Genomic DNA, 12,267 nt, shown 5'->3' on the forward strand with positions numbered 1-12,267 from the left:
ATAATTGTAAATATAATTACAACTACAGCATGACATTGCTAAATCGTTCCTAAATTACTGTACACTATTATTTACAAGGTTGATATAATAGCTGTGTGTGTGTTTGTTTGTGTGTGTGTGTGTGTGTGTGTGTTTCATATATTTTACACTTTAAACAATATACATTATTTACACAGTAAAAAAAACAAGTATTGTTATAGTGCTATAAAACATTTTTTTCTTTCTCTCTCAGAAATAGGCAGAAGTGTGGTACTGTTCAAAGCACTCTGTTGGACACAGTGCTGTGTTGCAAGGTTTACACATGAACCTCGTCTTTTGCCTTTTCTGTGGGCACTTTTTGGTGGTCAGGCAGACCTTGCAGTGCCTGCGTGTGTTCTTCCCCTGTTGGATAGTTGCAGGGATCTCAGAGGGGAAATGCCGAGCAGTGAGACGAAGTGGGTTGTAAGCAGGAGGGCGACCACCGGAAGATGGCTTCTGGGGAGTGTGGTGTTCTTCCACAAGTTGGCGAACAAGATTTTGACGGAACTTTCAGTATGTCAGGCTAGAATCATTCTTCACCTTGTAAACAATGAATGCATTGTGTACTGCAAGGTCCAAAAAATGGAAGAACAGTTTCTTGTACCATTTTAAGGTCTTACGAGTACAGCCAACAAAACTGTCCATCATTATCCACAGCACTCATTTTTTTATTGTAGTCCAGCACGCATTGGGGTTTGATTTTCTCATTTCTAGTGGTGTGGTCTATCTTTCCAGAGGGTGACAACTCTGCTGAGTGGACTGTTGTCAGCATGCGGATATCGCGTTTGTCATGCCACTTCACTGCCAGCATTTCTTCGCAACTTTTAAAGTCTACCTCCCCACTGGACATCCTGTCTTGGAAGCGTGGCATGCCCTTTCTGTTGGCCCTCACTGTTCCACAAGCCCCAGTTTTACCTCTCAGCAGGTGACTGAAAAGAGAAGGACTGGTGTACCAGTTGTCCACGTACAAAGTATGCCCTCTCCCCAGGTATGGCTTCAGCAGTGTCAGCACTACTGAGCCAGACACACCAAGTCCTGGAGTGTGTGTGATGTCTGTGCTGGAGCCAGTGTACACTACCACATTGATGACGTACCCAGTCAGAACATCACACAGCATGAAGAGCTTGATTCCGAACCTCTTCCTCTTTGATGGAATGTACTGTCGAAATCCAAGCCGGCCTTTCCACAGCAGCAGTGACTCATCGATGCACAAGTCCCTGTGAGGAATGAACATCTGTCCAAAAGCAGCCATCAGAGAGGTGAAAACACTTCTAATTTTATTCAGAGGATCCCTGAGATTTGCTGTAGCATTGTCAGCAAAGTGGAGGGCCCTCTGGAGGAGTTGGAACCGATCCAGAGAGAAGAGAGTAGAGAAAAATGGGGTCTGTATTACTGGATCGGTGGACCAGTAATCTTTCAAGGAGTTTTTTCTTACCAGGCCCATAAGAATAACAGCTGCCAGAAATGTGTAAATTTCATTTACAGTTGTTTCAGTCCACTTTGCCAGTTTCCCAGGGATAGTAGCCGACTCTTTCAGCTGATGAGCATACCTATTGGTCTCCTGCACCACTTGCTCCACAAGTTGCTCATTCATAAATAATCTGAAACATTCTGCCTCAGAAGGATTTGTTAGACTACCTTGAACACCTTTGGTAGTGTTGTCAAAGTCCAGGGCTGGTGGAGAGTATGGATTGGACGTCCAGGTTGGAAGGAAGTCCTCCACAACAGCGCCCTCACTGGCAGGGCCGGCATTGTCAGGGATCGCCGGCGCTTCGGAACGATCACAGCCCGCAAGGTTTTCCAGGAGGTGGGCTTCCTCGTCGCTCTCTGACAGCTGTCCGTCACTGCTGCTGCCGGATTCAGCGTCCGAGTCAAGAAGAATGTCCAAAATATCATCACGAGTAAGTTTTCTTTCCATGTTTACTCTGAAGTAATGTGGTCAGATCAGAGGGAGACGCGTCACAACCCCGCCAAACATTCCCGCAAAAAAAAAAAAACATCCCCGCGAACTATTTATGGTGATGTCATGAGCTGTCATGTAGGAAGCCATGTTTGTTTGTATACTGTACTATGTAAACAATAAACTTTATAGTTATGCAACGCATCGGGTGACCGTGTTTCATTAATATATATTGTGCTTATATGCCCTATAAACATTTGTTGTGGTACTTCTGTGACAATCTGAGTGTTCGTGACATAAAATAATCACATAAAGTGCCTATAAACACTGTTTGAATGAACGTAATTGACAGCCGCCTGTGATGAAAACAAAGACGGCTGCGCGCATTTCATTCATAACGGACTTATGCTACATACACTTTTGTTGTGGTGCTTCTGTGACAATCGAGTGTCCGTGGCATAAAATAGGCTAAGCACATCATGCGAATATAAACAGTTTTAGTGAATGTAAATGCCAGTCATCAGCCTTAGAAAACAAACACGGCTGCGCTCGTTTCATTTATACATTATTGTGCTTATATGCCCTATAAACTTTTGTCTGGTGCTTCTGTGACAATATAAGTGTATGTGACAAATTAAATGCATCAAGTGCCTATAAACACTGTTTGAGTGAACGTAATGACAGGCGCACATCAGCCTGTGATGTAAACATAGACGGCTACGCTTTCGGCTACATTGACATTCTTGTGCTTATATGTGCCGTAAACTTTTTTTCTTTTTTTGTGGTACCTCAGTGACAATCGGAGTGCTGGCATAAAATAAGCATGCGAATGTAAACACTGTTTTAGTGAATATAAATGCCAGCTGCTCATCAGCCTAAAACAAACAGGCTGAGCGCCTTTTCATACATTATTGTGCTTATATGCCCTATAAACTTTTGTCTGGCGCTTCTGTGACAGTATAAGTGTGACAAAATAAACGCATCAAGTGCATATAAATGCTGTTTGAGTAGCTAGTTGTGCAAATATGTGAATGACCAGCGTTTATCATGCTCGCCTCTCTTCATATCATGCTCGGAAAAAGTTAGGCTAAAAATTGATGGCTGCGTAACGCGAGAACCCAACGAGATCTGGTGCAGAATCCAAAATGGCGGCTCCCCGCTGCTAGATTTCATTCAATTTTTTTTCCTCTATCTCTTTTTCTTTTAATAACGTGCTAAACAATAATAATTTGTTTCTCAGATATAAGATTTCTTTCTCTCTTTTATGGTAGTGATATATATGATATTTATGATATATATACAGATATTCCTGATATTAACATGCTCACAAATGTTTTTTTGTTTGTATTTTGAATCAGATACCAGCACCAGATGTATCCTGATGTCTCTTCAAACTGTGTTCCTCTGAGAGCGCTGCACCAGCATCAGATGTTCAACTACACTGATATTCTATGTCAAAACAAGCTCCTTCTCTATTGATTATGTTTTTTTCTTATTGAATCCATGGAAAGGAGTAAGTATCGAGGTTATTGTGCTTTAACTACAAATATCACAGTAAAACAACGGTTACTAAGGTAAACCCATAGTCAGAATTGAGGTTATTGTGCTCTCACTACAAATACCACAGTAAAACTACAGTTACTGAGGTAAACTCATAGTAAATATTGAAGTTATTGTGCTTTAACTACAAATACCATAGTAAAACTACGGATATGGTGGGAGAAGCATGGTATACTTTGTGGTTACTGTGTATCAACTACACATGACATGGTCAAGTGACAGTTACTATGGTAAAAATATGGTAAATGTGTGGACTGTTTACATGATCCCTTTCCCACCATAGGCAAATTATAAATACATATCTTCATTCATAAACACAGAACAATGGAGTATTTTACGAGACTGTACCTGTATATGTGTCCTGAAGTCATCCAAATCCATCTTTTAATGCGCTATTTCGCTGGTCTTTGGTCCGTGTGCAGTTGTTGACATTGGGGAAAAGATCACCCCTGCTGGTACTCCAGTGGTAACTTCACCTTCATACATGCGTGCGGTGATTAATCATTTGGATGGATGATAACAGCCTTCTCAGCCTACCAGTAGGTGTAGCAGGTCCCTTCTGGCCCATATCTATGACCTGATATCCACTGATAACGCTTATTCAATAGAGTGATAACATTCCACTGGTGTTTTTATTGCTTGTTTTAAATCCTATGATTGACCATTTTATAATTACATTTCCATGTATGTAAAATACTTTCACTAATATTTAACTAAACAAATACAGACTGAGCTGTAGAGACAGTAAATATGATACAATGACTAAATAAACATATGTGATGTTTCCTGTAACTGAAAGTGACACAGCAGCCGCGTTCACACAAATTCCTTACAACTGCATTTAGATCTGGAAGGAAACAAAATGAGTCTCTCATGAAATTATGACTGATGTAACAACTAATCTCAGCAACATTCATGAAGCAGTTACCACAAAACCCAGTCAACACGTGAGATCACGCAATGATCACAGTGATATCACACCATTCTCATACGGTGATCCTCACAGTGTGAGTAATATGTGAGCTCATTGTGAACTCAAAAAGATGAGCGGGGTTCTTATTTCTGTCAGACTTCTACAAAAGCGCTTATTGAGAATTAACAGATTTAAATGATGATGTTTTATTGTTTTGTTTGACTTTACCATCGTGGTGAGTAGTGTTTGCTTTAGTTGGGCTCTTTAGACTTGACTTTAAAACATTATATTTTTTGGGGCTGTTGTAACTGTGTTTGAAAAGCACATTTGTTATGGCAAGGAAAACCAAAAGAGACTGCAACTAGGTGATACTGGTTTGTTACTGATGATAACAGCGCAACCATAACCTAGATTCAGTATGCGGTCTCTGTGAGGTTTTATTTATCTTAAGTTGTTAATAATAGCTCTGTGATTATACAGCATAGGACCCAGCAGTGTCATAATCATTTATGAAGGATTTTAAAAGCATGATAAGACAAAAACATTTTCAACTACTGTGTCATTTAAACACAAAGAGAGACATCAAGAATCAGTGTATGAATCTCAACAATGGTGACAATCAAAAGCTTCATGCTGCAATGCATGCTGGGTACCTAGTCTCTGTGCAGTGAGTGCACTTTGACCTCACATTAGTATGAGCACACAGTGAGGGCGCTGTGAGGTTACACTTTTAGCTCACTGTTACCTCACATTGTGACCTCATCACGAGTATCCTGTGAGCTCATGGTGACATCACTGTGACATCAAATTGTTGACTGGAGAGACTATTGAATCACAAAGAATTCAGCTGTATGAAGCCAGTCGTCTCTGCACATTATAAACAAGTATTAACAAGTAATGTGTATTATAATTACATAGAGCATTATAGGTGTAAAACAAAGTGACAAGCAGCACTACCTGTTCTTCACACATGTAACTGAACCTGTTCCTCTATCAACCTTGAATTCCTACAAACCTCAGAATGTTTTTGTTTATGTGAGCATTAACACACCTTTCCACACCTTACAGTTGAACCTGCTCAGCTGCGTATTTCACAGGGCGTTGGTGTTTTATGTTTTTATATTATAGGTACCTGCCACGTTTACTAACAAGACATGCCTGAAAAATCTAAGGCTGTTACTGAATTCTTTCAGCCAGAGAAGAGATTGGACCAGATGCGTGACGTGAGAAATTATGGATATTAAATTTGTCCAGCAGCTCATGTTTATATTTGCATGTATATTCATACATTTCCATTAAGCAACACCAATGCATGCACCAGTCATTAATCCAACATTTGATTAATGAATTAACTATTATCATTACACGCTATCAGAGGTTTGACTGTCAAAACTTTGCTCAGCAGGTCACTGTATGGAAATATATGGCCGTATGAAGAAATCACATGCAAAACACTGAGATTTAGGTTTAGACCAGGTACAAAGGTGAATCTGTGAGGAAACTGCCAGCAGGACAAGATATGTTTTATTTCATGCCCATCTGTCCTGATGTGTGGCACTTTATCTTCATCTCTCCACCGTGTCTTTGTTCTCTCTCTTTCAGATCCGAACACAAAATTGCTTTGATAAGCAATCAATACATTGAAACATTCTTACATTCGAAGCCCCCCCCCAATATCTTACATAAAGGTGTGTGATATTCCAGTGTTTAATGCACAGATATGTCCTGTACTCAAACTGGCAATAACTCATCTAATAAATAAATTCCTCTAATAAATAACTAATCTAATAAAACACAAGAACAGTTTACAACAGAAGAAAACAAGAACAGAATACACTCAAAGAGCCCAACAAAAGGAAACACTGGTCTCTTTGATGGTGATTTCAAACAAAACAACAAAGCATCTAAACCTCTGTTAATTCTCAGTAAGAGCTTCTCTAGAAGTCTGACAGAAATAAAGTCCATCTGGTCAATCTGATGCTGTATGTGTAGTTGTTTAATCAGATTTTGAGAGATTTAATGTCTTCTTTTATTTCAGTTGATTTCACGTTCGGCTGTAGCTGAAGTCAGTTGTAGTTCTTATGTTTCTCTTTCCTTCTGTGATTTTTTCTTGATAACAGCAGCTGTTCATCATTAATGGTCAATCATCACATAATTATCTCCTTAGCTCAACACTGCTTCAATTCTACTTTAACACTCTGTAGTGTGAAAACACATGAACACTGAGCAGTGTGGGGACTTTGCTGTGAATTATTGCATGAATCTTACCTGTTTCATTCAAGTATGACTGATGGATATGAATCACATTAAGTTTATTGATTTGTTTATGTTAAAACTATGTAATCTAAATGGATGGAAAATTGTTATGCAATTGAATTACATAAAATGTAAATTAAGACCAAATCATTTTTTTGAGTGTAGTCCACTGAAACATCTACTTGTTAAAAAAAGCTAAATAAATATAAACTTTAAAATATAAACTACGGTACTATAGAAACTGTAGAAATGTACAAAACATATTAGATGCTTAATTTTTATCCTTTGCACTGTACTGTATAGTTATAGTTAATATATATATATATATATATATATATATATATATATATATATATATATTAAACAAAACAATAGTTAGGTCAAATTTTACTCTGACAAATGACACAAAACACAAAGTCTAAAGTAGCTGTGAAAGTGAAAGTGTGTATGAATGGAAATAGAAACACAGATTATCTGCTCATCTGTTTCTGCATTAAAGAGAAAAACCGGATCCACTGGATTCACTTGCTTTAACCCCTTAACTGTCACCCACAGTTTTGAACAGAGACATTATAGTGCACTATCCAAACTTAATTTTTTATAATTCATGAATGAAAATATTTTGTAACATGATTTTAATGTACCATTTACATGGTAATGCAATGTCTGATTTTAAAATGGGTTTCAAAGGATGAATTTCGAAATTTTAAGTTTTCTACTGATAAATAATTTCTTATGATTTCTAATTCGTGATAGAGAAAAAGGCAACTAAGAAGACTTTCTGTGACAAAGGTCAGAATTCATGTCATGATGTAGATTTTTTTCAGGTGCACTCTTGTCATAAACAGAGGTGTCAAATCCAGGGTCAGAAAGTAAAAGTCCTGCCATGTGTTTATTCCACCCATGAACTCAGCAGCTGATTTCACCAGAGGAGGAACCAACTCATTCCTTTCAAGTCACAAGCAAGTTTCGAGTCAAATCCCAAGACCTCAACGAGTTGAGGTAATTAAGAGATAATTGAGAGACTAATTAAATGATGATTGTGCATTAGTGATGAACACCTGCTGTTACTGTGAATCACAGAGGATCAGATGTTGATGTTTTATTGGTTAAAATGATACCACCATCATGTAGATCAGTGTTTGCTTTAGTTGGGCTCTTGACCCTTGACTCCTGTGTTAGATCTCTGTAGCAATGCATGTGCTGTTGTAAAGCGGAGAGATCAGTGCTGTGCAATGAGCAACTGTTAGTTGTTTTCATATGATGAGGTAATCATCAGGTGCTTACCTGTTTGCATCCAATATACTGTGTGTGTATATATATATATATATATATATATATATACACATACAACATTTTTCATTTTTTAAATTTATGTTCTGCTTTTGAATAAACAACTCTGTGAAACCACAGTACGCAATGAATTTACTGCTGTAGCAGTTATAGAGAAAGAATTTTAAATCTAATGCATTTAAATATTTAAACTCCAGTCTTATTCAGACACACACAGACATCAAGAACCAGCGTATGAATCTCAACAATGGTGACAATCAACAAAATGCTTCATGCTGCAATGCATGCTGGGTAACACCACAGTATGAATAATTATGGTCACCACTGTTGAGGATCGTATGATAAGTGTTCATGTCTAAAAGCCTGAGCAATATAATTCTTATTTTTTTCCAATATTTAATATTACGATGGCATTTGTTTAATAGTAAATTCCTGCAGTTCTGTAACAGCTGAACGTCAGTAAATAAACCAAAGAGACACCTTCATGATGTTCATTCAAGTAACATAAAAGCCAAAAGTGTAAGCTCATCTGCTTCCTCAAGCTTTTAATTCAGCAATGTGCAAATGTTTGTTGTGAAGCAATATTGCAATTGCTTAAAAGCAATCCATTCTCAGTTACTAAAAGGGTCAAGAGCCCAACTAAAGCAAACACTGATCTCCATGATGGTGGCATCATTTTAACCAATAAAACATCAACATCTGATCCTCTGTAATTCTCAATAACAGCAGGTGTTCATCACTAATGCACAATCAACATTTAATTAGTCTCTCAATTATCTCTTAATTACCTCAACTCGTTGAGGTCTTGGGATTTGACTCGAAACTTGCTTGTGACTTGAAAGGAATGAGTTGGTTCCTCCTCTGGTGAAATCAGCTGCTGAGTTCATGGGTGGAATAAACACATGGCAGGACTTTTACTTTCTGACCCTGGATTTGACACCTCTGGTCATAAATTAATCTATTACTTTTCCTACATAATTTTTAACAGAAAAGTGGTAAATTACCTATTTAGAGTCTTAGACCTTTCCAACGATATATAGTTTGTCATGATTAGATTAGGATTTAATTGTAAAATAGTGAAGTAAAGGTAGGCGTCCCACAGGGTGGACGGTGACAGTTAAGAGGTTAAAATCACAATATTTTATTGTGTAACACTTACACAAAAGAAGCCAAGCCCTGTGTGTTTAACCTCTTAACTGTCACCGTCCACCCTGTGGGACGCCTACCTTTACTTCACTATTTTACAATTAAATCCTAATCTAATCATGACAAACTATATATCGTTGGAAAGGTCTAAGACTCCTAAATAGGTATTTTACCACTTTTTCTGTTAAAAATTATGTAGGAAAAGTAATAGATTAATTTATGACCAGAGGTGTCAAATCCAGGGTCAGAAAGTAAAAGTCCTGCCATGTGTTTATTCCACCCATGAACTCAGCAGCTGATTTCACCAGAGGAGGAACCAACTCATTCCTTTCAAGTCACAAGCAAGTTTCGAGTCAAATCTCAAGACCTCAACGAGTTGAGGTAATTAAGAGATAATTGAGAGACTAATTAAATGTTGATTGTGCATTAGTGATGAACACCTGCTGTTATTGAGAATTACAGAGGATCAGATGTTGATGTTTTATTGGTTAAAATGATGCCACCATCATGGAGATCAGTGTTTGCTTTAGTTGGGCTCTTGACCCTTTTAGTAACTGAGAATGGATTGCTTTTAAGCAATTGAAATATTGCTTCACAACAAACATTTGCACATTGCTGAATTAAAAGCTTGAGGAAGCAGATGAGCTTACACTTTTGGCTTTTATGTTACTTGAATGAACATCATGAAGGTGTCTCTTTGGTTTATTTACTGACGCTCAGCTGTTACAGAACTGCAGGAATTTACTATTAAACAAATGCCATCGTAATATTAAATATTGGAAAAATTAAGAATTATATTGCTCAGGCTTTTAGACATGAACACTTATCATACGATCCTCAACAGTGGTGACCATAATTATTCATACTGTGGTGTTACCCAGCATGCATTGCAGCATGAAGCATTTTGTTGATTGTCACCATTGTTGAGATTCATACGCTGGTTCTTGATGTCTGTGTGTGTCTGAATAAGACTGGAGTTTAAATATTTAAATGCATTAGATTTAAAATTCTTTCTCTATAACTGCTACAGCAGTAAATTCATTGCGTACTGTGGTTTCACAGAGTTGTTTATTCAAAAGCAGAACATAAATTTAAAAATGAAAATGTTGTATGTGTATATATATATGTATATACACACACAGTATATTGATGCAAACAAGTAAGCACCTGATGATTACCTCATCATATGAAAACAACTAACAGTTGCTCACTGCACAGCACTGATCTCTCCGCTTTACAACAGCACATGCATTGCTACAGAGAGATCTAACACAGAAGTCAAGGGTCAAGAGCCCAACTAAAGCAAACACTGATCTACATGATGGTGGTATCATTTTAACCAATAAAACATCAACATCTGATCCTCTGTGATTCACAGTAACAGCAGGTGTTCATCACTAATGCACAATCATCATTTAATTAGTCTCTCAATTATCTCTTAATTACCTCAACTCGTTGAGGTCTTGGGATTTGACTCGAAACTTGCTTGTGACTTGAAAGGAATGAGTTGGTTCCTCCTCTGGTGAAATCAGCTGCTGAGTTCATGGGTGGAATAAACACATGGCAGGACTTTACTTTCTGACCCTGGATTTGACACCTCTGTTTATGACAAGAGTGCACCTGAAAAAAATCTACATCATGACATGAATTCTGACCTTTGTCACAGAAAGTCTTCTTAGTTGTTTTTTTTCTCTATCACGAATTAGAAATCATAAGAAATTATTTATCAGTAGAAAACTTAAAATTTCAAAATTCATCCTTTGAAACCCATTTTAAAATCAGACATTGCATTACCATGTAAATGGTACATTAAAATCATGTTACAAAATATTTTCATTCATGAATTATAAAAAATTAAGTTTGGATAGTGCACTATAATGTCTCTGTTCAAAACTGTGGGTGACAGTTAAGGGGTTAATCTGTCTCCGGTGATTGTTTTACTGAGGTGCTGGTTTTTCTTGTTCTGATGTGTGAGATTTCCATTTGGACTTTGATCAGTAAAACACATCCAACCAAAGATCATCAACTCACGTTAGATTGTTACAAAAACTCCAGAGAAAAAGACAAATGAACAAACAAAAAGAATGAATAGCTAATAACAGGATCAGTGTTGAGTGATGAAGGTTGATGTATGTGTGAGATTTGTCATGACTTCACTGCTGAATTATATGAGATGAATCCTCATACAAACGTTCATACAAAAGCACTAAATCCTCATTGCTCTCTAAAAATATTATCAGAATTGTTGATAAATCATGATCCCTGAGTCATGAATATGAGTGTTTTTATAATCAGGATTACAGGAGATTTCATGCCATTGCATCTATATACGCATAACCAAAGGCAACAAGATTTTAATGTACTTAAAATAATAGTTACACTAAGTGACCTATGTGAATCTATGTTTTAGATATTATCTTATATATAAACAGCCTTCAGACAGAATAAAGATTTACAGTATTCCATAAACTGACCGAATTAAATGGCTTCTTTAGTGAGTTTACAAGTGCATGTGTGCCACCTGTATTCCTGCTTTTTGATATTAATGTAAACTATGAGAAATAAAATGTAAAAAAAAAAAAAGCTTACATTTTATATTATTAATATTACTACTACTACTACTATTATCATTATTATTATTATTGTTTTTGATTGATCAGCCTACACTGTTAAAAATCGCTGTAAAAAATGGCCAAATTTAGACAGTAACATGCTGTTTTCCATTAAAACAGTGCATTCTGGGTAATATTTGTCATTTTTGAGAAGGTAGCCTGCTGCTATATATTGTGAATTAACAGCGTTCAGTCGACACTCAGAGGCTGTGTTTCAAATCACACCCTACACCCTCATTCACTATTCCTTACATGAGTTTACTAATAGAGCATGAGAACTAATGAATGAATTCAGACACAGATGAACAGCTGCTGTTAACAAACAGATTCACTGAAGGAAAGAGAAACAAGACAAACACAAGAACTACAACTGACTTCAGCCACAGCCTTGGATGAAATCAACCGAAGATTTAAACAACTCAACAAACAGCTTTACCAGCTGACTTTATTTCTGTCAGACATCTACAGAAGATCTTATTGAGAATTACACACTCAAAAAATGATTTGGTCTAATTTGCGCCAGTGTTCGTGTTTCCACACTACAGAGTGTTCAAGTAGAATTGAAGCAG

At 37.1% G+C, this 12,267-nt stretch overlaps 1 protein-coding gene across 1 annotated transcript; it reads right to left on the bottom strand.

Annotated features, from left to right (window-relative positions):
* Nucleotides 1-634: 634 nt before the first annotated feature.
* LOC131536447 (piggyBac transposable element-derived protein 4-like) lies at nucleotides 635-1,936 on the bottom strand. Its single transcript, XM_058769371.1, has one exon. The coding sequence runs from the start codon at nucleotides 1,934-1,936 to the stop codon at nucleotides 635-637; it is 1,302 nt and encodes a 433-aa protein (XP_058625354.1).
* Between the last annotated feature and the right edge of the window lie 10,331 nt (nucleotides 1,937-12,267).

This window comes from Onychostoma macrolepis, chromosome 01, assembly GCF_012432095.1.
Source record: "Onychostoma macrolepis isolate SWU-2019 chromosome 01, ASM1243209v1, whole genome shotgun sequence".
Lineage (NCBI taxonomy): Eukaryota > Metazoa > Chordata > Actinopteri > Cypriniformes > Cyprinidae > Onychostoma > Onychostoma macrolepis.

Coding starts and splice junctions, on each gene's coding strand:
- LOC131536447 (XM_058769371.1), bottom strand. CDS start 1,936: ATGGAAAGAAAACTTACTCGTGATGATATTTTGGACATTCTTCTTGAC.